This window comes from Oncorhynchus gorbuscha, linkage group LG04 (genome assembly GCF_021184085.1).
Source record: "Oncorhynchus gorbuscha isolate QuinsamMale2020 ecotype Even-year linkage group LG04, OgorEven_v1.0, whole genome shotgun sequence".
In the NCBI taxonomy this organism is placed as follows: domain Eukaryota; kingdom Metazoa; phylum Chordata; class Actinopteri; order Salmoniformes; family Salmonidae; genus Oncorhynchus; species Oncorhynchus gorbuscha.
Window position 1 is genome coordinate 33597960 of NC_060176.1, and position 27970 is coordinate 33625929.

At 41.7% G+C, this 27970-nt stretch overlaps 2 protein-coding genes across 5 annotated transcripts; one reads left to right on the forward strand and one right to left on the reverse strand.

Moving 5' to 3' along the window:
• Positions 1-1974: 1974 nt before the first annotated feature.
• LOC124033982 (chromaffin granule amine transporter) lies at positions 1975-23399 on the reverse strand. Of its 3 annotated transcripts, none has more exons than XM_046346543.1 (16): positions 23245-23399; positions 11165-11333; positions 10455-10791; positions 10252-10310; positions 9978-10061; positions 9763-9855; positions 9391-9480; positions 8844-8887; positions 8368-8428; positions 8178-8273; positions 8006-8084; positions 5123-5174; positions 4973-5036; positions 4766-4885; positions 4474-4607; positions 1975-3970 (listed from the first exon to the last, which is right to left on the reverse strand). In XM_046346543.1, exons 2-16 carry the CDS (start codon positions 11289-11291, stop codon positions 3863-3865), a joined length of 1548 nt encoding a protein of 515 aa, XP_046202499.1. In that variant the 5' UTR covers positions 11292-11333; positions 23245-23399; the 3' UTR covers positions 1975-3862. The 3 variants fall into 3 exon arrangements, with proteins under 3 accessions (XP_046202499.1, XP_046202498.1, XP_046202497.1); XM_046346542.1 differs by lacking the exon at positions 23245-23399 and adding an exon at positions 12532-13600; XM_046346541.1 differs by lacking the exon at positions 23245-23399 and adding an exon at positions 12532-13600 and having other exon boundaries at positions 11165-11859.
• Positions 23224-27851, forward strand: LOC124033983 (dickkopf-related protein 4-like). 2 transcript variants are annotated; one of them, XM_046346545.1, is made up of 5 exons: positions 23224-23295; positions 23607-23661; positions 23790-23912; positions 26469-26550; positions 26661-27851. In XM_046346545.1, the coding sequence occupies exons 1-5, from the start codon at positions 23291-23293 to the stop codon at positions 26960-26962; spliced, it is 567 nt and encodes a 188-aa protein (XP_046202501.1). In that variant the 5' UTR covers positions 23224-23290; the 3' UTR covers positions 26963-27851. The 2 variants fall into 2 exon arrangements, with proteins under 2 accessions (XP_046202501.1, XP_046202502.1); XM_046346546.1 differs by lacking the exon at positions 23224-23295 and having other exon boundaries at positions 23440-23661.
• Positions 27852-27970: the final 119 nt, after the last annotated feature.

Here is a 27970-nt window from a genome sequence, read left to right on the forward strand (position 1 = left end):
GTTGGAAAGTGAACCTTCGCCCCAGTCTGAGGTCCTGTGTGCTCTGGAGCAGATTTTCATAAAGGATCTCTCTTTACTTTGCTCAATTAATTTTTCCCTTCATCCTGACTAGTCTCCCAGTCCCTGCAGCTGATGATGTCATGTTTCCTCCAGACGTGACGCTTGGCATTCAGACTAAAGAGTTCAATCTTGGTATTATCAGCCCAGAGAATATTGTTTCTCATGGTCTGAGAGTCCTTTAGGTGCCTTTTAGCAAACTCCAAGTGGGCTGTCATGTGCTGAGGAGTGGTTTCTGTCTGGCCACTTTACCATAAAGGCCTGAGTGCTGCAGAGATGGTTGTCCTTCTGGAAGGTTATCCCATCTCCACAGAGGAACTCTGGAGCTCTGACAGAGTGCCAACTGGGTTCTTGGTCACCTCCCAGACCAAGGCCCTTCTCCCCCGGTGGTTCATTTTAGCTGGGCGGCCAGCTCAGGAAGAGTCTTGGTGGTTCCGAACTTCTTCCATTTAAGAATAATGGAGTCCATTGTGTTCTTGGGAACCTTCAATGCTGCAGAAATGTTTTGGTACCCTTCCCCAGTTCTGTGCCTCAACACAATCCTGTCTCGGAGCAATTCCTTCGACCTCATGGCTTCGGTTTTGCTTAGACATACACTGTCAACTGTGGGACCTTATATAGATGTTTGCCTATAGATGTCCAATCAATTGAATTTAGCACAGGTGGACTCCAATGAGGCTCCTGAGTTGCGCAGCGGTCTAAGATGCTGGAGGCATCACTACAGACCCTGGTTCGATTCCAGGCTGTATCACAACCGACCGTGATTGGGAGTCACATAGGGCGGCTCACAATTGGCCCAGCATTGTTAGGGGTAGGCCGTCATTGTAAATAAGAATTTGTTCTTAACTGACTTGCCTAGTTAAATAAAGTAGAAACAACTCAAGGATAGTAAATGGAAACAGGATGCACCTGAGCTTAATTTCAAGTCTCATAGCAAAAGGTCTGAATACTTATGTAAACAAGGCATTTCTGTTTTTGTTTTTAAGACATTTGTAAACATTCTAAAAGCTTAAAAATGACCCAACCAAGCCACACTGTTTCTTAACACAATGACCGCTTAACCCGGAAGTCAGCCACCCCAATGTGTCACAGGAAACACCGTACACCTGGCGACCGTGTCAGCATGCATGCGCCCGGCCCACCACAGGAGTCGCTAGAGCGCGATGGTACAAGGACATCCCTGCCGGCCAAACCCTCTCCTAACCCGGACAATGCTGGGCCAATTGTGCGCCAGCCCATGGGTCTCCCGGTCACAGCCGGCTGTGACAGAGCCTGGACCCTAACCAGGATCTGTAGTGGCACAGCTTGCAAATGTGATGCAGTGCCTTAGACCGCTGTGCCACTCGGGAGGCCCCCAAACCCGAGTGGCACAGTAAAGTGATTACCCCGAGTAATCACTTTACCCCTACCTACATGTACATATTAACTCAACTAACCTGCACCTCTGCACATTGACCCGGTACCGGTGAACCGTGTATATAGCCTCGTTATTGTTATTTTATTGCTGCTCTTTAATTTTTTTACTTTCATTTATTTTGCCAATATTTTATTAACTCTTATTTTTCTTAAAACCTCATTGTTGGCTAAGGGCTTGTAAGTAAGCATTTCACGGTAAGGTTTACACCTGTTGTATTCAGCGCTTGTGACAAATATATATTTTGAGCTTACCAACCAAAATTTCAGGGTCAGGCTGTTGAAATTACAGATAGTTCATTTAAGGCAAAGCTATGTTTAATTCTACACTCAAACAGTAAAATCCCTTTGTCAAATAATCTAAGAGAAGTAATGTCTTCTGGCAATGCTTGATTAAGTTTGGTTATAATTCCAAAATGTGTCAATGCAATTGATGATGACTTTCATAGCATCTACTGGTAAATTTAATGGAAATCTTCATATCCCAATGCCTTTTTTTATTTGTGTTCTATTGGTTTGACCACAAGTAAAGACAATGACAGATTTGACTCATTTGGGGAGTGACAATGTCCAGGATAGGTTACTTCACATGTGATATCTCCATTCTTGTACCAGTCTATGAATGATACAGTTCTGTTTAATTATCACACACATTTATCTGGAAAGCCAAACAGGTTCCTATTCCGTCATCTCAGAGTAACAGCCTAGGAGTTGCCTTTTGGCCAAGCTTACAGCCATCATTGATGGGAAAACACAATATGAAAACATGCATATATTGATTGAGTGAGGAAATAATGTGAAAAATAATATACTGTTCAGATAAACAGGCAGGTAGCCTTGTGGTTAGAGCATTGGACTGGTAACCGAAAGGTTGTAAGATTGAATCCCCGAGCTGACAAAGTAAATAAAACTGTCGCTCTGCCCCTGAACAAGGCAGTTAACACACTGTTCCTGGGCAGTCGTTGAAAATATGAATTTGTTCTTAACTGACTTGCCTAGTTAAATAAAGGTAAAATTAAAAATAAATAAATGTGGTGTCTCAAATAAAACTTCCATCATTTTGAAATAGCCTCTCACTTGAGTCTTCTGGTGAAACTTTCCTATATTCAAACTTTAGTATAAAGCTGGAATGTTCCACTTGACCCATTGTAGTTTACTTTTTATTTTGTTTTCCAGATACATTTAATAAGACTTCATTTATCATTTATAACGTGCAATCAAATATATACTTTGGCTTTGACAATTTGCTTCGCATCACAAGGAGCGCTTGTAGTGGCAATATGTTATTTATGTGGGCCAAGAAGATTTGAGGCATTTGAGCCACAATGATGCCAGTCTTGCTCTCTTTATCTAACCTTTGCCTCTTTGTGTTCATAATTTCCACTCCTTGGTTAGAAGTAAACCAACCCAACACAGAGGTTGTGTCCCAATGGCACCCTAGGCTATTGCCTATATAGTGCACTACTTTAGACAAGATGGGTCCTGGTCAAAGTAGTGCACTACATAGTGAATAGGGTGCCGTTTGGGACAGAGACAGAGCCTTGCTACAGCCAAAGAGGAAATTAAAGGTGAGGCGAGATAGCTCTTGCACTATACCAGACAGCAGCCGATTGGCTGATGCATGGAGACACACTAGAAGAGAGGATATTACATGTTACAGCATTTTATCTAAAAGCTCTGAGCTTTTATGAGCTCTGAACAAGCATTGTTCTCTTGTCGAGCGATGTGAATGAAATAATCCGCTTTCATGATCGTGGATAGGTTATATTCAGCAATTAGGAATAGGCCTAGGAATAAGCATTATTCTAGATCTAAACCAATTTGTTATCCGGATACACTGAACATATCTTGACATTCATATTTCAAACATTGAAAGCTACTGATTCATATGGTAGGCTCAACAAATGAACATAAACGTAGCTACAATCAAATGCCAAATGTATGTAAAGATGTCATTTTCAAGTTTATAGTAGGTTTTAATGTTTGTTGAGCCTGCACAAGTGTTCCTTTCACCTCATAGTACATTAAGCGAAATTATTACACACAAACACACACACACACACACACACACACACACACACACACACACACACACACACACACACACACACACACACACACACACACACACACACACACACACACACACACACACACACAACAAAATGCAAACACTACTGTCCCTATACATACCATATTAAAAACACAGATGCCATTGTTTGTTATTTCCAGCAATAAACTAAGTACAGAGGTCATTAGGAAACTTTGAATACAGATAAGTGCTAACAAAATGCATTTTTCTAGACATCATGTCAATTCAAAGGCATTATGAACAATGCCTCTGCTCTTTCACTGTAAAAAAAATGTGTGTGTTGGGTTGACAAGGAGCATGTTACTCCTCCGTTTCCTCCTCGCTCTCGTCACTCAAAGGGAACTCTCGACACTCCTTCTGTGTGTTGTAGCTCTTCCTGTGCAGAGGGCATTCCTGGTCTATGATGGCCTACAAGACACATAAGACATTTGTTAAAGATTGTCATGGGCCGTAAGAAAGTACCTGATTTCAGGGCATACAATTATTTTACAAGAGTAGGAAATAATCGTTATTTTCATATTTGACTCTTAAACTCCTATTTGTATTATTAAATTATTGATTGGATTTTATAATATTATTATTATTATTACTTTCTAATAATTGATTCCTTATTTTCTGTTATGACTGTATCTTTGACGTGCATATGACCATCAACTTTAAAATCATGATCATAATTATTCGGTAAAGACCCACATCAATAAGAGGCACTATCTTTTCTACAATTATACCTTTGGCTAATACACCTTCCCACTATATGTGAGGGCTGATTCTCTGTTAGCTGGCACTGATACAAACACATTGGATTGCAAACCTCACCTCCTAGGATGTGTTAGAACACGTTGGTCCAGACATTCTGGTGGGTCTGGATTATGACTGGAGCCAGGGGATAGCAAATAGGAAATACCACTCACCATCTTCTCCTCCCTGATGGCAGGATTACGCAGGAAGAAGCACAGTGGAGCATAGAAGATGTTGATGATGCCAATGAATACCATGAGGTAAGGAAATCCAATGGCCCTGACCAAGGAGCCCCCTATCGAAGGACCTGGATCACAACAACACGGGAGACAGAGGATGGTGCTGGGTCAGACAAGCTAGGAAAAGTTGAATCGCTGAGACCCCTGGCTGGGTCATACAATTCAAGTGATTTATTGTATTTGCTGTATTTGTGTAGAAGCAGACAACAAAGGAATGATCACTCACCAATGGCAAAACCCATGCACAATGCGACATCAGCTATGGCGTAAACACTGCCATAGACCGAGGCATGGCGAATATCCACCAGGTATCCCATTATGGCCATCATAGAGGAGTCCACCATTCCTAATACACACAGCAGACAGTTCATAGGTGTAATGGTGATTCAGACCATCATTCATATGGGTTTCTATATAACACATTGGCACCCACCAATAGCAAACCCCAGGCCTGCATTTGGACCAATAAGACCATAGATGTTCTTTGCAAAAGGAACCTATAGGACAAGAAATATGATGGTTATTCATTGAACTACCTTGTGATCTTGCAGAGCCAAAAAAGTGCATAGGAAATAATACTCACGCAAAGGAGGCTGATGCCAACAATAAACATCCCAATCATGGAGCACAGCCACCTGAGGAGAGGAAAATACCTTCTCCTGACTGCGAATCATCAACTTCATCACACACACACACACACACACACACACACACACACACACACACACACACACACACACACACACACACACACACACACACACACACACACACACACACACACACACACACACACACACACACACACACACACACAGATTCACACAACCCCTATAGGCTTACATGAGATCTCCTTTACTGAGTGATTAGCATTAAAGAGATGGTGAAATGCTTTTATATATTGATCATTGATACAGTACTGGTCAAAGGTTTCGACACACCTACTCATTCAAGGGTTTTTCTTTATTTGGACTATTTTCTACATTGTAGAATAGTAGTGAATACATCAAAACTGTGAAATAACACGTGTTATGGTGATATCGGGATAAGTGTCATCAACAACCGCTGAATAGCATAGTGCTACATACAATAAATATTACTAGAAATATTTATATTCATGAAATCACAAGTGCAATATAGGAAAACACAGTTTAGCCTTTTGTTAATCCACCTGTCGTGTCAGATTTTGAAATCATGCTTTACAGCGAAAGCAATCCAAGCGTTTGAGTAATTTTCTCGATCGCACGATAAAACATTAAGTACACTTAGCATCAGGTAGCTCGGTCACGAAAATCAGAAAAGCAATCAAATTAATCGTTTACCTTTGATGATCTTCGGATGTTTTCACTCACGAGACTCCCAGTTACACAACAAATGTTCCTTTTGTTCCATAAAGATTATTTTTAGATCCAAAATACCTCTGTTTGTTTGTCACGACAACGTAGACGAAAATTCCAAATAGTTTCCACAATGTCCACAGAAACATGTCATACATTTTTAAAATATATAATCGATAATATATCAACCGCAAATGTCTTTCACAGTAGGAGAGGGGAAAACAATGGCTGTCCAAATTCTGTTGCGTGAGCAAAACTCATGTGACCACTTGACGCGATGTTATCGTCTGGCTCATTTTTCAAAATTTAAGCCTGAAACTATGTCTGAAGACTGTTGACACCTTGAGGAAGCGATATGAAAAGGAATCTGGTTCATTTCCCTTTAAATCCAGTAAAGGGAGGCTATGGAACATGGAGTTTTCAAACTAGAAGCCACTTCCTGTTTTGATTTTCCTCAGGGTTTCGCCTGCAATATCAGTTATGTTATACTCACAGACAATATTTGACCGTTTTGGAAACTTTAGAGTGTTCTCTATCCAATACTAATAATAATATGCATATATTAGCAACTGAGACTGAGGAGTTGGCCGTTTACAATGGGCACCTTTTCATCCAAGCTACTCAATACTGCCCCTGCAGCCATAAAAAGATATGGAATCATGTGGTAACTGAACATTTGTTAAACAAAATATTAATATATTTTATATCTGTTATTCTTCAAAGTATCCACCCTTTGCCTTGATGACAGTTTTGCACACTCTTGGCATTCTCGCAACAAGCTCCATGAGGTGGTCACCTGGATTGCATTTCAATTAACAGGCGTGCCTTGTTAAAAGTTTAAATGTGGAATTTATTTCCTTCATAATGCGTTTGAGCCAATCAGTTGTTAAAAAAAGTCCATATTAAGGGAAGAATAGCTCAAATATGCTAGGAAAAATGACAGTCCTTCATTACTTTAAGACATGAAGATCAGTCAATCAGGAAGAATTCAACAACTTATAAAGTTTCTTCAAGTGCAGTCGCAAAAAACATCAGGCGGTATGATGAAACTAGCTCTCATGAGGACCGCCACAGGAAAGGAAAACCCAGAGTTACCTCTGCTGCAGAGGATAAGTTCATTAGAGTTACCAGCCTCAGAAATTGCAGCCCAAATAAATGCTTCACAGAGTTCAAGTAACAGACATATCTCATCATCAACTGTTCAGAAGAGACTGCGTGAATCAGGCCTTCATGGTCAAATCATGGTCAAAAAGAAACCACTACTAAAGGACACCAATAATAAGAACAGACTAGCTTGGGTCAAGAAACACAAGCAATGAACATTAGACCTGTAGAAATCAATTCTTTGGGTCCAAATTTAAGATTTTTGGTTCCAACCACCATGTCTTTGTGAGATGCTGAGTAGGTGAACGGATGATCTCCGCATGTGTGGTTCCCACTGGGAAGAATGGAGGAAGAGGTCTGAGGGTGTGGGGGTGCTTCGCTGGTGACACTGTCTGTGATTAATTTAGAATTCAAGGCACACTTAACCAGCATGGCTACCACAGCATTCTACAGTGATACGCCATCCCATCTGGATTGAGCTTCGTGGGACTATCATTTGTTTTTCAACAGGACAATGACCCAACACACCTCCAGACTCTGTAAGTGCTATTTTACCAAAAAGAAAAGTGATGGAGTGCTGCAGCAGATAACCTGGCCTCTACAATCACCCAACCTCAACACAATTGAGATGGTTTTGAATAAATTGGACCACAGATTGAAGAAAAAGCAACCACCAAGTGCTCAGCATTTGTGGGAACTCCTTCAAGACTGTTGGAAAAGCATTCCAGGTGAAGCTCGTTGAGAGAATGCCAAGAGTGTGCAAATCTGTCAACATGTCATAAGGTGGCAACTTTGAAGAATCTAAAATCTAAAATATATTTTGCTTTGTTTAACAGGTATTTTGTTAGTACATGATTCCATATGTGTTATTTCATAGTTTTGATGTCTTCAATATTATTCTAAAATGTAGAAAATTGTAAAAAATTAAGAAAAACCCTTGAATGAGTAGGTGTGTCCAAACTTTTGACTGGTACTGTATGTAGGAGTAAATAGAAGCTAACAGGAAAGGATCAACGAAAACCTACCTTCCCATTTTGTTAGCCAACAAACCAAATAAATTGGTGCCAATAAGGTAAGAAATGCTTGCTGGTAGGAAAGCCATACCTATAAATCAAAAGCAAATCACTGTCAGACACAGGAAGAAGTATTACAATCTAAAATATTAATTGTAAAGAAAAAGACAACACAGGAACGTACCAAGCTGCCATTTGGGAGAGCACATGGTCTGCATCATCCAGATGGGAAGTGTGGGCTCCAGAATGGCAACTCCCATGTTGGCGAAGCACAGAGAGCCTGAAACCAAAGCACCAAGGTCAGCTCAGACACTTCCTCTGTGTTTAGCCTTCTTCTCTGGTTTGTTATTCTGACAGTCAAGGCCCAGTCTCACCTGCGCTTATGAGAATGTAGGGGTCCTTCAGTAGGGTCAGCAAAGGAGTGCCCTCCACACTCTGTAAGTTAATGTGAAATGTTAAGCCGGAGGAGACAGAAAGAGAAAAAATGTCTGTTTTTTTTCTAATGTGAGGGAGTTGTGAAACGTCAACATTCTAAAATAAGACAGCATATGTAACTTAATGCAATGATGGCTTCTGTTCGGTGCATCTTGAGGTTCCTCACATCCTAGCTCCTCGCCTCCTACTCTAGAGTATTGGAACAGAAGGTCCAATGTCCCTCGCCTCAGGCTTTCTTCTCTAATGGATTGTGGAAGTGGGAGGTTGGACATAGCATTTGAGGAATCAAGGAATGATGAATTAAGATGAAGCCCCACTATTTTAAGTGATTGGGAATTGATCAAGTCAGTTATGTTCATTTTGAGAGTGTATAAAAAAAAAACATTCTCGAAAGAGATGGTAAAAGTATACTCACTCCTGGTGAAATCTTCGATGGCTGAAGTATAAGAAGTTGTAACGCTGTGTGTTTAGAGAATCAGTCAGTTGGCATTAAGGAACATTCCTAGAATATACCTTGTCCTCTCCGAACAATACAAACAGCTTGCCTGTCTAAACTGTTCATTCGGATTGTTAGCCACAACAGATAATCTGGTAACACTTTATGTTACAGTGCCCTTATTACTCTGTAACTACTCCTGTAATTACAGTGTAACAACAAATATAGTAATTCCTCATATTATACTGAACTAAGCATAACCCTAACCTTAGCACCGACCCTAAGCCCAAGTAACCGTAAGTATATTGTAAGTACAGACCGTACAAGTGCAACGAGAATTGTAATTACTCATTATTACACTGTACTGAGTGATTACGATACTTGTTACACTGTAATTACAGGAATAATTACAATGTAATAAGGTCACTGTAATGTAACGTGTAACAGATAAACGGTATTGAAACAGTCAACTGAGATTAAATCAGTTCTTGATATAATATTATAAGAAATATTTTTATTTGATTACCTCCATCAAATACTGCAAGGAAAGCCAAAATTAAGAAAGGAGCAGTCTTCCCCACAAATTCATACATCACACTGCCAAATGGCGCTCCAACTGTCAAAGACATTTTCAAGAAAAAGTACCTGATTTTACATATATTCCACTTCAAGTTTGTCATGTTGTAGCATAAGACACGTTTCACCATAACCATTTGCTATTTAGCAGATGATTTTATCCAAAGCATCTTACAGTAGTAGTGCATACATACATTTTCATATGGGTGGCCACAGTGGGAATTGAACCCAAAACTTGGGCATTACAAGTGTCTTGCTCTACCAACTGAGCCACACTGGAACACTAGGATCATAGAAAGGGGGAGTAAGGGGAGTAACTCACTGAGGACTCCCATGGCCAATCCACCCAGAGCGATCCCCATGGCTACGCCTCTCTCCTCATCATTTGTGTACACACTGGCCAACATTCCCAGCCCTACAGGAGAGGACGTGCTTTTCACTTAGACATTAAGATGCAAAATAGTTCCATTTCTATTGCAACACTGTGGAGTTAGGATATTATTGTGAAACACAAAACACAACACCCACACACAGTACCTGCCACAGAGGAGAAAGAGGAACCAATTCCCTGAAGAGAGCGAGCAAAAAACAACAAGGCGTATGTACCTGAAAAGGCAAACACTGACAACCACCAGACACAACCTCCGTTACCATGACTGCACTGTGGTAAGATAAAATCAAATCTAAAGATGACGCATTGGAGTTGTGAAACTGTCATGGTATGTATATTAGAGATCACTACCTCAATTATATCTCATTATCAACTGTGTGTAACAAGTTAGAAGTGTGTGTCAGTGTCAGACACACATACTTATTGTTGAAACAAACATGATGATGAAGCCAGCAAACATTGGTATGTGATATCCAACCCTTTGGGAAAAAGAGAAGGATATGATTAGAACCAGTGTGTATTGTATTTCTTAATTTTCAATAAATTAGATATTGAACACTGTCCTAGCTAGCTGTGATTTTGTCACACACACAAAACACTTGCTGTGAAGCCGGAACATGTACCTGTTGGTCAGGGGACCCACGAAGGGGTTGACAAGAAGCTGTACCAGAGCCTTGGAGGCAAAGAGGAGTCCCACACGAACATTCTCCTTGTCCAAGAAGGCACTGTCCTCCTTGCATGTGCTGCCTTTCACCTGGCTGGAGTTTCTGGAGATGTTGAAGAGGAGGGCCTCAGACAGGTTGCTCTCAGAGCCTCTGAGGCTGTGGGAAGTGTTGTCGTAGAAGGAGTGGACTGAGGCCAATGTGAAGCCCTCCTCAGATGGCCTCTGTGTGCTTGGCTGGATGAAGGGGTCTTGTGTCGGGTGGTCAAGGGCATATAAAAACGTTGGGATGATGGGCACTGCGAGAGAGGAGAGACGACACATTTGGGTTTGTGGGAGACTGTGGACTTTAAAAGGCAGGCGGAAAGAAGAGAGGTCAACCCTTTTGTCTCAGTACTGGGGAGGCACAGTGGATCTACTCCATGAGGGGGAATGTGGTCGCACAGCTCTCTGTCGCACCAAGTTATTCTCTGTGTGCTCTAGAAGTCAGGCCAGGTAAAGGCAATTGCCATGGTCACGCTAGCTGCACTGTTGGCCCTGCAGCTAAATATTGAAATGTGTGATGTCCCTTTTTCAATGCAGATGTCACTGCCCGATCTAAGGTACATGCCACGTGCACTTTTGAAAGTGTGTGTTTGTGTGTATGTGTGTGTGTGGGTTGTCTGGACTCACCGACAACAGTAAGCAGCATGTTATCCAGTAGCAGGGCAACACACACGACCACCAGCACCAGTCTGGAGGAGCCTCTGCTCTGTCGCAGCCACTCCCGCACCCACACCAAGGGGTTGAATAGTGGCATAGCTCTCCACGTTCCCTGGGACAATAGCTACAGAACAGTTCTCTTTTTCGGACGAGAAACAGATATGCTGATTATTAAAACATATTTGACAACATCAACATTTGTTTACCAATTTAGTCACAAGAATATGTCCCCACAACCGTGTCTGTACATTATCGTTACACCACTACATTTGAGTTAGTCCGAAACTAACTACACATAACCTACTCCAGGTATACTCTTTTCATCTGAAAATATAAAACCGTATTCGTAAATGATCCTGAAGGGGTCTCATCTCTCTGAGTGTACTACCTCCAACGTTACCTATCCCTGCCCTGCAGCCACCACTCATGCACCACCCGTTTCAATTTAATAAGCTGGGATGTGGTAGCTAATGGAGTGAACTGGTGGCTGCTTTCTGGATGGTCAGGCATGGTATTTCTGGAGAGACATTTGGCTCCGAGGATTTATTTTTTTCTCTCAGCAATAGGATTAGACTTCCTCCAGGGCCCTCTCCGAACCTTGCCTGCTGTGTTCTGTTCTGATCAAGGTAAAGTGCAGCCTGCTTGCCTGCCGTGGTGCTCACATACTGTAAATAAGGACGGGTCCATATGTTAAACAAACGTCTGATCGCACAGCTCCATCATATCTTGTTTTAGCACATGCTAGTCAAGAACAAATGTGCATAGGGCTCAGTACACACAGTACCAATCTTCTATGAAAATCACGATGTCTTTCAGTAACAGAGGTGATTATGGATTAATTTCTGCAAATTAGGTTTGCAGAGAAATCTAAACAGCTTACTCTTATCTTCAGTCATTTTATGGCAGGGTAGCATAGTGGTTAGAGTGTTGGACTAGTAACCGAAAGGTTGCAAGTTCAAATCCTTGAGCTGACAAGGTACACATCTGTTGTTATACTCCTGAACAGGCAATTAACCCACTGTTCCTAGGCTGTCATTGAAAATTAGAATTAGCTCTTAACTGACTTGCCTCGTTAAATAAAGGTAAAATGACTATATTGACACATCATATAGCCCATGGTTACCATGTGTAACTGGTGGGAACAAACCAATGGATAACATTACAATTCATTTTGAGTCATATTCCATGCATTATTTGCACCTTTATTGATTACAGAACAAACTATAATTAACATTTCGAAAATTGATTAGCCTCATCCTTCATCAATTTCAGTTAGGTCTATAGTAAAGTATTGAGGATCCCTTAAGTCCAATTCGACCTGAGTCAAGACCTCTTACCTTCAGATACATCCTGCAGATCCACATCGGATACAAGTGGTCATCTCATCCTCCTGTTGCTCTATTTAAGTCCTCTTGTGGCTGCCCTTTTTTCATAGGGTAGTCACAGCCCCCTCACAAACACATGCACGCACGCACACATACTGTACACACTCCGTGACCTGAGCTCACTCTGCGTCACAGGGGGAAGTAATTGTCTACATCTGCTGCTCTTTATTGAGAGGGGTGGGTGGGTGAGGGGGGCTGTATAACCTGAGGCTGGTGTTGTTCACAATAAGCTTTATCTGCCATCTCAGCCACATTAACCCTTTTCAAACTGTGGAACAACCTGGTATTTTCCCCTGGCCTGTTTGCATTGCACCTTTGTCCAATTGGCTCTGTCAACAGGTTCCTGTGATGCCAGTGTACCAGGAAGAGAGTCTTGTAAACCGTAAACAAAAGGCAGCACATCCACTTCTCACTGTGTACACCTCCAAACCTGCTGCTGGAAAACCTGGAGCCACTGTTTGTTCACTGGTTGATAAGTAAATATCATATCATCAAAGTGTAAAATTGGTCCAATTAGAAAATGTAGGATTTTGAGAACTCCTGAAATCCACACCACTCGCCTCTCTAAAGAATTGTTCACACTGCAGGCCTTAATGCTCAAATCAGTTTTGTTTATCAAATCCGTTTTGAAATACTTACTGTCCAAATATCACATTACAAGTGACCAAATAGGATTGGTAATTTGCTGACATTGCTATGCTCGTCATAGTAATGACAGGAGTGTGCACAGTGGTATTGGCTAATTGGTGGTGGTGCTCGTGCTTCCCATTACTCAGAAGTTATGTAGCAAGCTAAGATGACAACAATTCCTGCCATAGACTTTTTCCCAGTTGCTGTGAATGCTCAAAGAACACTTTTAAAGAACCAAAGGATAAGATGAGTCATTTTTGGCCAGCCAAGTCAGTCAACTAGCTAGCTAGGTAGCTGTTTAGCTTCCTAAAACATTCACTAATTTGTTTGTAAGCAATTAACAAGATACAGTGCCTTGCGAAAGTATTCAGCCCCCTTGAACTTTGAGACCTTTCGCCACATTTCAGGCTTCAAACATAAAGATATAAAACTGTATTTTTTTGTGAAGAATCAACAACAAGTGGGACACAATCATAAAGTGGAACGACATTTATTGGATATTTCAAGCTTTTTTAACATTTCAAAAACGGAAAAATTGGGCGTGCAAAATTATTCAGCCCCCTTAAGTTAATACTTTGTAGCGCCACCTTTTGCTGCGATTACAGCTGTAAGTCACTTGGGGTATGTCTCTATCAGTTTTGCACATCGAGAGACATAATTTTTTCCCCATTCCTCCTTGCAAAACAGCTCGAGCTCAGTGAGGTTGGATGGAGAACATTTGTGAACAGCAATTTTCAGTTCTTTCCACAGATTATCGATTGGATTCAGGTCTGGACTTTGACTTGGCCATTCTATCACCTGGATATGTTTATTTTTGAACCATTCCATTGTAGATTTTGCTTTATGTTTTGGATCATTGTCTTGTTGGAAGACAAATCTCTGTCCCAGTCTCAGGTCTTTTGCAGACTCCATCAGGTTTTCTTCCAGAATGGTCCTGTCTTTGGCTCTATCTGTCTTCCCATCAATTTTAACCATCTTCCCTGTCCCTGCTGAAGAAAAACATGCCCAAACCATGATGCTGCCACCACCATGTTTGACAGTGGGGATGTTGTGTTCAGGGTGATGAGCTGTGTTGCTTTTACGCCAAACATAACGTTTTGCATTGTTGCCAAAAATTTCAATTTTGGTTTCATCTGACCAGAGCACCTTCTTCCACATGTTTGGTGTGTCTCCCAGGTGGCTTGTGGCAAACTTTAAACGACACTTTTTATGGATATCTTTAAGAAATGGCTTTCTTCTTGCCACTCTTCCATAAAGGTCAGATTTGTGCAATATATGACTGATTGTTGTCCTATGGACAGAGTGTCCCACCTCAGCTGTAGATCTCTGCAGTTCATCCAGAGTGATCATGGGCCTCTTGGCTGCATCTATGATCAGTCTTCTCCTTGTATGAGCTGAAAGTTTATAGGGATGACCAGGTCTTGGTAGATTTGCAGTGGTCTGATACTCCTTCCATTTCAATATTATCGCTTGCACAGTACTCCTTGGGATGTTTAAAGCTTGGGAAATCTTTTTGTATCCAAATCCGGCTTTAAACTTCTTCACAACAGTATCTCGGACCTGCCTGGTGTGTTCCTTGTTCTTCATGATGCTCTCTGCGCTTTTAACGGACCTCTGAGACTATCACAGTGCAGGTGCATTTATACGGAGACTTTATTACACACAGGTGGATTGTATTTATCATCATTAGTCATTCAGGTCAACATTGGATCATTCAGAGATCCTCACTGAACTTCTGGAGAGAGTTTGCTGCACTGAAAGTAAAGGGGCTGAATAATTTTGCACGCGCAATTCTTCAGTTTTTGATTTGTTAAAAAAGTTTGAAATATCCAATAAATGTCGTTCCACTTCATGATTGTGTCCCACTTGTTGTTGATTCTTCACAAATAAATACAGTTTTATATCTTTATGTTTGAAGCCTGAAATGTGGCAAAAGGTCGCAAAGTTCAAGGGGGCCGAATACTTTCGCAAGGCCCTGTAATTAGCTACCATATGGTCTTGTCAAATTCTCAACAGAGTAGCTAGCAAGCAACAGTATATGCCAAATAAAAGTTAATAAACCACTTGAGGGCAAATAAATCAGATTTTTACCATTCAGACACAAATCACCTGGCCTGGAATCAGATTTGTATCTGACTTCAAAGCACCTTTGAAGGTGGTGGGCTGTATAGACTTCAGGGCAGTATAGACTTCAGGAAAAATAACAGATTCTAATCGGATCTGCAAAAAATTGGATTTGAGTCACTTCAAACTGCCAATGTGAACATGGCTTAAAAGTATCATGTGAATCTAAGAGGGATAACTCCTTTATAGCTTGAATTATTTTATTTGCATAAATTATAGTCTTGTACTGTTACTATATTTCTGTCATCATGGAATGAATTAGTGGTGTGCATGGTTTTTAGTGGGGTAGGGAGTACTGTGTTTTGATAACTGAAATTCACCTGGAACTGAGCAGGTGCCATTGCCTACTAGCCCGAGGGTAGGTTTTTAAATAGGTAGACCTGCATCAAACAGCCCTAAGTGAGCTGCCTGGACTACCGCAAGTTCACTCTCCCTGTGTGCGCATGTGTACACATCATGTAAAGAGAGAGAAGAGATAGAGAAAAATTGAATCAAAATCACATTTGAATTGTCAGATGCTACCGAATACAGCGTGTGTAGACTTTGCAGTGAAATGCGTGATTACGAGCTTTTCCCAACAATGCAGAGTTAAAAATAACAAGGAAACTGTAAGCAAAAACAGTAAACATTGTCCCCCACCCTCCCCTTTGGACCAATTAGTGACAACAATTCAAAGTAGACTATACTGTAAGTAACAAAACATGTGCCCGTTATAGCGCCACCGTGTGGTTGATGGAATGTTCTTGCATATGTTGAGTCTTGACAGTGTTTGCAACATATGTACCAAATTGTGACAATGACCATGCCCCAGTGAATGTTTATTGCTTAATGATCATGTTGTTTTAAGTAGTAGTCTGGAAAATATTGCATTGAGAGACCTTTGTCCATCTAAGCCACATATAATATATAATAATATATAATAATAATAATAATAATAATATAATAATATATCAAGGTTTGTGCAGATCAGTCATTCAGTGCCAGAGGAGTAGCATTTTAAGTGTTTTTCACAAAATTCAAAATGGCAAAAAAATCCATCATGGCGGACCTTATGGATCTTTGAAGCAAACGTGTTCCTTGTGAGGAGAAGGACCAATGTACCACATTTCATGACTTTAGTTAAAATGGGGTGAGGGGCATGACATTTATAATTTAGAGTTTTCAATCGCTTGTTATAGCGCCACCATCTGGCCAATCCGTGTAATTTTGTAAATGCCGGATCTCTATGGCAAGACACATCATTCACCCAAGTTGAGTCAAAATCAGGCTAGTGCTGTCTAAGATATCTCATGTGACAAACGTACTAACGGACGGAGAATGTGCCGGAGAAGATGGCTGACGTTTTACGTGCTTGTTCGTTTTTTGCATTATTTGAAACTTATTTTTGTACTTATTCTGTACATGTTGCTGCTACCATCTCTTATGACCGTGAATAACTTCTGGACATCAGAACAGCGATAACTCACCACGAACTGGCAGAATATATTTTTTTCATTAACGAGTCCGACGAGAAGGACATACTGCTTTCCCGGGAACAGGCCCAAATCCCCATCATTTGCGTGAAGAAAAGATGCAGAAAAAGAGGACAGAGATCGGGATGCCTTCTGAGAATTCGTAGGCAATCGAATAAACACCCACTGCCTTCCATTCTACTAGCTAACATGCAATCATTGGAAAATAAAATCGACGACCTACGAGGAAGATTAAACTACCAACGGGACATTAAAAACTGTAACATCTTATGCTTCACGGAGTCGTGGCTGAACAACGACATTATCAACACTGGCTGGTTAGGTTATACGCTGTATCAGCAGGATAAAACAACATCATCATCTGGTAAGACAAGAGGGGGTCGGACTATGTATATTTGTAAACAACAGCTGGTGCACAATATTTGAGGAAGTCTCAGAGGTTTTGCTCGCCTGAGATAGAGTATCTCATGATCATCTCATGATAATTTGTAGACTACATTATTTACCTAGAGTGTTTTTATCTGTATTTTTCATAGCGGTCTACATACCACCACAGACTGATGCTGGCACTAAGACCGCACTCAATGAGATGTATTCCGCCATAAGCAAACAGGAAAACTCTCATCCAGAGGCGGCTCTCCTAATGGCTGGGGACTTTAATTCAGGGAAACTTAAATCCGTTTTACCAACTTTCTATCAACACCTTAAATGTGCATCAAGAGGGAAAAAACTCTAGACCACATTTACTCCACACATAGAAATGTGAGCAAATGCTAAGCTACAGGACTGTTTTGCTAGCACAGACTGGAATATGTTCAGGGATACTTTCGATGGCATTGAGGAGTACACCACATCAGTCATTGGCTTCATCAATAAGTGCATCAATGACGTCATCCTCACAGTGACCGTATGTACATACCCCAACCAGAAGCCATGGATTACAGGCAAAATCCGAAATTAGCTTAAGGCTAGAGCAGCAGGACTCTAACCCGGAAGTTTATAAAAAATCCCGCTATGCCCTCCGATGAACCTTCAAACAAGCAAAGTGTCAATACAGGACTAAGATCGAATCATACTAGACCGGCTCCGACGCTTTTCAGATGTGGCAGAGCTTGCAAAACAATTAAAGACTACAAAGGGAAGCACAGCCGAGAGTTGCCCAGTGACACGAGCCTACCAGATGAGCTAAACTACTTCTATACTCACTTCGAGGCATTTCACTGAAACATGCATGAGAGCACTCACGGTTCCGGACGACTGTGTGAACTTTAAACAGGTCAACATTCACAAGGTCGCAGGGCCAGGCGGATTACCAGGATGTGCACTGCGAGCATGCACTGATCAACTGGCAAGTGTCTTCATTGATATTTTCAACCTCTCCCTATCTGAGTCTGTAATACCATGTTTTAAGCAGACCAACATAGTCCCTGTGCCCAAGAACACTAAGGTAACCTGCCTAAATGACAACCGACCCGTAGCACTCACGTCTGTAGACATGAAGTGCTTTGAAAGGTCGGTCATGGCTCACATCAACACCATTATCCCAGAAACCATAGACCAATTTTCATACCGCCCTAACTAATCCACAGATGATGCAATCTCTATTGCACTCCACACTGCCCTTTCCCACCTGGACAAAATGAACACCTATGTGAGAATGCTGTTCATTGACTACAGCTCAGCGTTCAACACCATAGGGCCCTCACAGCTCATCAACAAGCTAAGGACCCTGGTACTAAACACCTCCCTCTGCATTTGGATCCTGGACTTCCTGACGGACCACCCACGGGTGGTAAGGGTAGGTAACAACACATCCGCCATGCTGATCCTCAACATAGGGGCCCCTCAGAGGTGCGTGCTCAGTCCCGTCCTGTACTCCCTGTTCACTCATGACTGCGGCCAGGCACGACTCCAACACCATCATTAAGTTTGTCGATGACACAACAGTGGTAGGCCTGATCACCGACAACGGTGAGATAGCCTATAGGGAGGAAGTCAGAGACCTGGCCATGTGGTGCAAGGACAGCAACCTCTCCCTCAACGTGATCAAGACTAAGGAGATGATTGTGGACTACAGGAAAAGGAGGACCGAGCACGCCCCCATTCTCATCCACGGGGCTGTAGTGGAGCAAGTTGAGAGCTTCAAGTTCCTTGATGTCCACATCCCCAAGAAACTATCATGGTCCTAGCACACTAAGACAGTTGTGAAGAGGGCACGACAAAACCTATTCCCCCTCAGGAGACTGAAGAGATTTGGCATGAGTCCTCAGATCCTCTAAAGGTTCTACAGCTGCATCACAGCTGGTTGCATCACTACCTGGTATGGCAACTGCTTGGCCTCCGAACGCGAGGCACTACAAAGGGTAGTGCGCACGGCCCAGTGCATCACTGGGGCCAAGCTTCCTGCCATCCAGGACCTCTATACCAGGCGATGTCAGAGGAAGGCCCTAACAATTGTCAAAGACTCCAGCCACCCTAGTCATAGACTGTCCTCTCTGCTACCGCACGGCAAATGGTACTGGAGCGCCAAGTCTATTTGCAAGAGGCTTCTAAACAGCTTCTACCCCCAAACCATAAGACTCATGAACATCTCATAAAATGGCTACCCAGACTATTTGCATTGCGCCCCCCTAACCCCCTCTTTTACGCCGCTGCTATTCTCTGTTATTAACTATGCATAGTCACTTTAATACCTCTACCTCCATGTACATATTACCTCAATTACCTCAACTAACCGGTACCCCCTGTACAGAGTCTCGCTACTGTTATTTTACTGCTGCTCCTTAATTACTTGTTCATTTTATTTCTTATTCTTATTTTATTTTTTAAACTCCATTGTTGGTTAGGGACTTGTAAGTAAGAATTTCACTAAGGTCTACTACACCTGTTGTATTCAGCGCATGTGACTAATAAAATTTGATTTGATATGATTTGAGACAGATCCACAGTCCCCCGCCCACGATTCAATTTAACAAAAGAGGAATAAAATGCACAATAATTAAGCTATATACATGGACTACCAGTACCATATCACTGTGCAGAGGACTAGGTATTTGAGGTAAACATTTACATAAAGGCACGACCGGCTGTAACACAGCATGGGGTTGAACCCTAGGCTGTAGTGGCACCACTCGGGAGGCTGATGTGTGTGGGTTTGTGTGAGAGAGACAGTGTAATGTGTGTAAGTGAGTATGCATATAGTTTATATATAGTCTTGTGAGGGTGCATAAAGTAAGTGCAAGATAGGGTCAATGCAGATAGTCTGGGTAACAATTGAATTAACTATTTAGCAGTCTTATGGCTTGGGGGTAGAAGCTGTCTCTGAGCCTGTTGGTCCGAGAGCTGATGCTCCAGTCTATGGCTGGGTGGCTGAGGTTTTTATAAAAATAAATAAATAAATGCAAGCCTTCATCCGACCACCTGATATAGAGGACCTGGATGGCAGGGAGGTTGGCCCCAGTGATGTCCTGGGCTGTCCGCACCAACCTCTGTAGCGCTTTTATGTTGATGGTGTTGTATTGCCGTACCAAGCGGTGATGCAGCCAGTCAAGATGTTCTCGATGGTTCAGCTGTAGAACATTTTGAGTATCCAATGACCCATGCCAAATGTTTTCAGCCTCCTGAGGTCAAAGAGGTGCTGTTGTGCCTTCTTCATGACTGTGAGGGTGTATGTGGACCATGTTAAGTCCTTAGTGATGTGGACACCAACAAACTTCAAGCTCTCAACCCACTCCACTACAGCTCCGTCGATGTGGATGGGGGTGTGCTCTTCTCTCTTTTTCCTGCAGTCCACAATCAGCTCCTTGGCTGTTGTCCTGGCACCACACTGCCAAGTCTCTGAACTCCTCCCTGTAGGCTGTCTCAACACCATCTGTGATCAGGCCTACCACCGTTGAGTCGTCAGCAAATTTGATGATGGTGTTGGAGTCGTGTGTGGTTATGCAATTGTGCATACAGGACGGGACTAAGCACAAACACCTTAGGAGCGCCCGTTTTGAGGGTCAGCGTGGCAGAGGGGTTGTTGCCTACCCTCACCACCTGGGGACGTCCAGATCAAGAAATCCAGATCCAGTTGCAGAGGGAGGTGTTCAGTCCCAGGAGGATTGTGTCAAAGCACAGACCTGGGGAAGGGTACCAAAACATTTCTGCATTATTGAAAGTCCCCAAGAACACAGTGGCCTCCATCATTCTTAAATGGAAGAAGTTTTGAACCACTACGACTCGTCCTAGAACTGGCCGCCTGGCCAAACAGAGAAAACAGGGGAGAAGGGCCTTGGTCCAGAGTTCCTCTGTGGAGATGCGAGAACCTTCCAGAAGGGCAATTATCTCTGCAGCACTCCATCAATCAGGCGTTTATGGTAGTGGCCAGACGGAAGCCACTCCTCAGTAAAAGGCACATGACAGCCCGATTGTCGTTTGCCAAAAGGCACCTTAAGGTCTCTCAAGATTTTCTGGTCTGATGAAACCAAGATTGATCTCTTTGTCCTGAATGAGAATTAGTACAGAGAGATCGATTGATGAAAACCTTCTCCCGAGTTCTCAGGACCTCAGACTTGGGCGAAGGTTCACTTTGCAACAGGACAACGACCCTAAGGACATAGCCAAAACAATGCAGGAGTGGCTTTGGGACAAGTCTATGAATGTCCTCGAGAGGTCCAGCCAGAGCCCGGACTTGAACCGGATTGAACATCTCTGGAGAGACTTGAAAATAGCTGTGCAGCGATGCTCCCCATCCAATCTTACAGAGCTTGAGAGGATCTGTAGAGAATAATGGGAGAAACTCCCCAACTACAGGTGTGCCAAGCTTGTATCATCATACTCAAGAAGACTCGGAACTGTAATCAATGTCAAAGGTGTTTCACCAAAGTACCGAGTAAAGAGTCTGAATACTAATATAAACTTGTTTTTGCTTGGTCATTATGGGCTATTGTGTGTAGATTGATGAGTGAAAAAGGGTGAAAAAGAACATGGCTGTAACCTAACAAAATGTTGGACAAGTCCAGGGGTCAGACCACATGAACACCTGTCACAACAATTTTGGACCCCCTTGTGGCCCCCCTTAATGTGGAGTATGAAATAATTTTTACATAACTAATTTTTGCTATCTTTCTTTTTTTACATCCGTTATTAGACAGAAAATGCAAATAAATTGTTGAATGATTATGAAAATGGTATTTTGCCTGCTAATGCCTGCAATGCGGTGAAGACAACGATATGACAACAATAACGTCAAATGTAACTGGCCCCTCTTACAGTATAACTGGCCCCAGCTTGGCACCCCCAGTTGAAATGGTCTAGAACCGCCACTGTAATGCAGACAGAGAGAAATTAAAGGGTGAATCAATATTTATTGAAATAGAATAGGCGCAATGCTCGCTCACCATGGTTGCCTATGCTCGTTGCGCCTTTCTTTTCCTTTTCAATGATTGTCATTTTTTGATTGCACCATCACTCAATGGTTGCACCTCGCTACACTTCTTTCCATTATCAATATTTATTTACAGACACTGACTGTAGTTAACTATAGTCTAATCACATTTAATTTCCTTGGAAAGATAACTGCCACGTGACATTCATAGACAGCCTACTCTATTTATTGAGAACACACATATACTAGTCGCAAGTGATCTCAGACGCCCAACTAGGAGGAGAAGTAAACTACATCACCTGAAGCAGCGAATTCTGATAATTTGTGAAAAATACGACAAAGTTATGCCTAAACTAACGCAAACCAAAAATTTGGCCGTTTCCAAAAAATCTCCTGGACAAAACAAAGTAATCTGTCTGACCGTCCCCTCCCAACCGTAGCATGAAAAATGCCTACCGCGCCACAATGATCTCTGTCGGACTCGTGACCCGCAGCTCCCAAATGCATCCTTCTAGCTCGAGCCTTTGAAATAAGACAATTTGTGCAGGGAGGAGATTCCCAATGGGTGCAGTCACAGTGTCATATATGATTCAATACATCGCCTGATGATATAGATTATTCAATATATTAATTTAACATCATGAAAAGTAGACTAATATATCATTAACATTTGTAAAAAGAAATTTGGGACAGAATCAACCCCTCATATCAGTCCTCTGATCTCGGAAATACCTGCCCTCACTTTGACATGTTTGATTTGTATCTAACAAAAAAGATTAAGCAATTGGGCACGGAAAAGGTACACAGGACGAAGGTGTTTAACACCCTTATTTTTTAAATTCATTTCAGAGTCAAGTAGCCTACTTAGAGAATAGGGAAATATCAAAATAAGGTGGCGGTAACACATTTATTATAGCCTACTACGTTATTTTAGACAGTTAATATCCTAATTATTATTATTACAGGAGTGATAGATAGGGATCTCAGACCATCAAACGGTTGACAATTCTTCATTTTACGACATTTCCCCCTATAGCCTAAACTAGTCTAGTTCTAAAGAGAGCAGCTTACCATATGTTCCGGTCGGCCAGGATGTAGCTCTCATCCATGTCGACTGATGCGGTTTGTTCAAAGAATATTTCTTATTTATTAAAAATACATTTCAAAGAGCCTCTGTGTGTTGGGAGGAGGGATTGGTGTGGGTTTTGGTGTGCAATGAAAGAAGTAGAAGCTTTACAATGTGCGGGTGGGCCGGTGTAGGGTTATAAATACTAGGATACACCTGCTCTGCTCAGAGAAAAGTGGGTTCGTCTTCTGTATTAGAGATTTAGCTATTTACAACGGCTGGATATTATGTGTCATTTTGTTTGGTCAACAATGTGGACACCTACGATCGCTTTGCTTTTCATGTGTTCTCATTGTTTTGTGCGCAGCCTCGACTCCAATGTAATCGGATCCTCTAAAGAAGCGATGGATCCATTGGAACAGGTGAGAGCACCTGCAGTGGATTGACCAGTGATGCTTAGGCTACGTTTTGCAGCTGTGTGGATTCAAGTGCCATTCAAGTGTCTCTTTTTTCAGATTGAATTAGGCCAATGCTTTTCTTCGTAATACAGGTGGACCCGCACAGTGGAACGGTGTATGTACAGAATAATGTGAACACACGTCGCAGGGCAGATACATATTCTCCTCGCCATCACAGGACAGTTTTTCCTGATCAAGAACGCAATCCGTCAACGGTGAGTGCTATAGTGTGTGAGAGAGAGATAAGAGAGAAGGGATCTGAGAATGTTATCACTGGGTAGTCAAATTAATTCTTAAATAATATAATATGTTTCTAAACACTTCTACATAAATGTGGATATTAACATGATTACGGGTAGTCCTGAATGAATCGTGAGTAATGATAAGTGAACAAGTTACAGAGGCATAAATATCACACCACCCCAAAAAAGGATAACTCAAAAGCTTGATGTAAAAGTTGAAAGCTAGTAATATGGGACCAAATACTATCTTTTGAATACTGCAATACACAAAGGTGAATTTGTCCCTATACTTTTGGTACCCTAAAATGAATATGTACAAAAACAATTTGTAATTTCTAAATGGTTCACCCGATATGGATGAAAATATCCTCTAATGAAAGCTGACAGTTTGCACTTTAACATCTTAACTATTGTATCATTTCAAAAGGGCTGGAGAATAGAGCCATAACAACAAAACATTTCATTAGCTAGTTTTCCTTCCAAGCTTTTTATGCGATTAAAGAACATGTCAGATATAACATGCTTGATGGAAAAATAACATTTACGCTAGACAATGAGTCCAATTTGTGTCAATGAAATAAATTATGCCAGAAATGTTTGTGGAAATGATTTTATGTGCAAATATTGCTATAATAACCATTATTCGTCGGGAAAGTGTGTAGTTTATTAGGCTACAGATGAAAAGTTATGATGAAATTCACAGGGTGGTGAAAGTGCAAGGTGATGAGCTTGATGCTCTATTCCAATAAATAACAAGGGTGTTATTCTGGTGACATTTTTTATTTTATATATTTTTTTATATAAGCTATATTTAATTTGGCAAGTCAGTTGAGAACAAATTCTTATTTTACAATTAAGGCCTAATAACAGTGGGTTAACAGATTTGACCTTGTCAGCTCAGGGATACAAGCAGGTAACCTTTCGGTTACTGGCACAACGCTCTAACCACTAGGCTTCCTGCCGCCCCATGATGATCATTGATGCTTGGCTGCCATTCGACAAATAAAAAGAATCAGCTCTTTTGTCCATAATAATCTCATCATGTAGTCTATACGTGTATCTGCGCGCTGTTGGCTAGAGGGCACGCGCCAAATCCAGAGTTGGCACACTCGCTATATGACATCATTTCTTTTGTGAGGAAACCATCAGCAGAGTTGAAGATGCAATGGAAACCCCTTTAACTTGTATTTTTAATTCGGTACATGGGAGGTATTTTTATGTGCACTATGTCACCACGCACAGCCTTTTAGCAGGAACACTTTTAGCAGGAACAAGTCAATTTGATGGGAAAAATCTCTGGAGAGAGAATTAGCATATTGTTTTTATGCAGATTTGAGAATATTCACATGAAAATCTGTCACCAATTCGATGGAAACCTAGCTACTGCCCCAATACTTTTGGAACTCACTGTTTATGGTGTGACCTTATGTGCCAAATTACCTCTTAATTAATAACATAAAGCGTCAATCTGCAGTTGAAAGATAAATGTAACTTCTCTCAAATTCATAGACAAAGCTATATGCAAGTACTGACATCCATGAGATGATCTCTCTCTCTCTCTCTCTCTCTCTCTCTCTCTCTCTCATATATATATATATAATGTGTGTATATTTCTTTTTTAACCTTTTTTGCTCCCAATTTCGTGGTATCCAATTGGTAATTACAGTCTTGTCCCATCACTGCAACTCCCGTACGGACTCGGGAGAGGCGAAAGTCAAGAGCCATGCGTCCTCCAAAACCCAACCCTGCCAAGCGCCAAGCCGCAATACTTCTTGACGCACTTAACACCGAAACCAGCCCACCAATGTGTCAGAGGAAACACTGTACAGCTGGCAACCGAAGTCAGTGTATATGTGCCTGGCCACCACAAGGAGTCGCTAGAGCGCAGTGGGACAAGGACATCCCAGCAGGCCAAACCCTCCCCTATCTCGGACAATGCTGAGTCAATTGTGCGCCGCCTCATGGGTCTCCCGGTTGCGGCCGGTTGCAACACAGCCCGGGATTGAACCTGGATCTGTAGTGACGCCTCTAGCACTGCTATACAGTGCCTTAGACCGCTGCGCCAAATGTATAGTTTTAACCATGTTGAGGCTTCACAGTATTTGTTAACAATTACATTGTTTACAAACAACAGAGTAAATAAAACAAGCTTACGTTTTGGGTTCTGATGGGGTATGACAGTTGAACTAAATTCAGGATGCATTTATGTTATATTCTTCAAGCACAGGAGGTTGGTGGCACATTAATTTGGGAAGACGGGTTTGTGGTAATGGCTGGAGGGGCATTAGTGGAATGGCATCAAACACATGGTTTCTATGTGTGTGATGCCGTTCCAGCTATTATTATGAGCCATCCTCCCCTCAGCAGCCTCCACTGTCTTCAAGAATAAATGACTATATCGTGATTTCAAAAGTCCAAAATGTACAAATCACAGATTTCCCTTTTAAACTAAAATGCTAACATTATATACTTTAATTGTGCTGCTGACTGTCATGTGTAAGTGGTAATGTCGTTCCTATATCTAAACAGAGAAATACCTGCAATGGATCTCAGAAAAAGAACCAGAGTAAAGAAATAGAGGCTCATGATGATGACGACAACTCAAGGAAAGGTAAGAAAGCTTGGAAAAGGATAGCCTGGTCCCAAACTGTGTGTGCAGCCTTCAACTCTTGCAGCTCTGCATATCTGAGTGTGGTATTAACTGTCCTGTTCCCTCTCCAGTTGCAGAGAAGGCCACATGCGTGCGCTCTAGAGACTGTGAGGTAGGACTGTGCTGCGTCCGCTATTTAAAAGGGAAAAGATGTCAACCCATCCCAAAGGAGGGAGATACCTGCCTCCTGCGAGGAGGACGCTCTAAACAGAGGAGGAATCTTGACCGCTGCAACTGTGCACCCGGGCTAATCTGTCGTGCCCATGCTGAAAGCCCCAAAAACCAAGGAGTTTGTCAACCTAAACTGAGAGAGAACAGGAGGAGTGCTAGACACTCAGGCAAGAGGCGTATGGCTGAGAGAAGATGTGGATGACTTAAGCCTTTCTTTCACTCAAAACTTTTGACTCAATAAACTACCTTTGTGTCATTCTTTGTTTAAAATGTTAAAGGCTAAATGCAAGTTAAGCTTTTGTAAATGTATATTTCATTCCATACAAGCTCCGGTGGTCTACTCTTTGTTTTTATTTGAGCCCCTCACCTAATCTTATTAATCTTTAAAAGACAAATCCTCACATTTCATAACTTCCTTGAATTTAATGGCGTCTGGTACCACCTCTCAAATGGTCCAGACCTCATCATCACAATGTCCACTAGTGCCATCTATTGGATGAAGATTATAAGCAACACATTGACAATATTTGAAAAGGACCCGAAGCTAGGCTTTTGTAGCCTGGAATCAACACTGACCGTTTCAAAATAGCTTCATGTCATCGATTCAGTCTGGACCTGCTCCAACAGGGACTCTTGGGCCTAAATATAAAATAGCCAGTCCAGTCAGTGACCGATCAGAATCTAAAAGTGGGGTTAGCACAATACCCCATGTGGCAAAATGCTGCACTTTAAAGGCCAGGTAGCACATATTGTCAGATATTAATGTAGTTGGTGCTGTATATTAACTAATATACATTAGTTCTAACTAGAAAAAAATCTTTGATGTTTACAATTACACAACTTATGTTCCCGCATATAAAAACCACGAAGACTGCCGGAAAGGCCCGAACGCAAGATCGTAATTTCTATGACTCACACGGTGAAGAACATAACATTTTATAGCCTGTAGCCTGTACTGTTCATGGAGAGCTGGTGTGCATGAGTGGCACTTCACTTTTTTAGGAAAACAGCTGTGACATTATTGATCCTAAGATCAAAATGTTATTTGTGTAATGAAAATGAATTGTGAAATAAAAAATAAACTGCAATTTCCTCAAATGATTGTGATTGTGCTTTCAATATAACTTTCAATGGTACAGCTATAAGATAGCTTTGGAAAATCATATTTATTTTAATCAAATTGGATGATATTTGGATGAAACCAGTTGAA

Coding starts and splice junctions, on each gene's coding strand:
- LOC124033983 (XM_046346546.1), top strand. CDS start 23,527: ATGTGTCATTTTGTTTGGTCAACAATGTGGACACCTACGATCGCTTTG. Junction 23,662..23,789: donor CGATGGATCCATTGGAACAG/GTGAGAGCACCT, acceptor TTCGTAATACAG/GTGGACCCGCACAGTGGAAC. Junction 26,551..26,660: donor TGACGACAACTCAAGGAAAG/GTAAGAAAGCTT, acceptor TTCCCTCTCCAG/TTGCAGAGAAGGCCACATGC.
- LOC124033982 (XM_046346543.1), bottom strand. CDS start 11,291: ATGCCACTATTCAACCCCTTGGTGTGGGTGCGGGAGTGGCTGCGACAG. Junction 10,062..10,251: donor CATGTTTGTTTCAACAATAA/GTATGTGTGTCT, acceptor GGTGGTTGTCAG/TGTTTGCCTTTTCAGGTACA. Junction 8,085..8,177: donor CTCTCCCAAATGGCAGCTTG/GTACGTTCCTGT, acceptor TTTGATTTATAG/GTATGGCTTTCCTACCAGCA.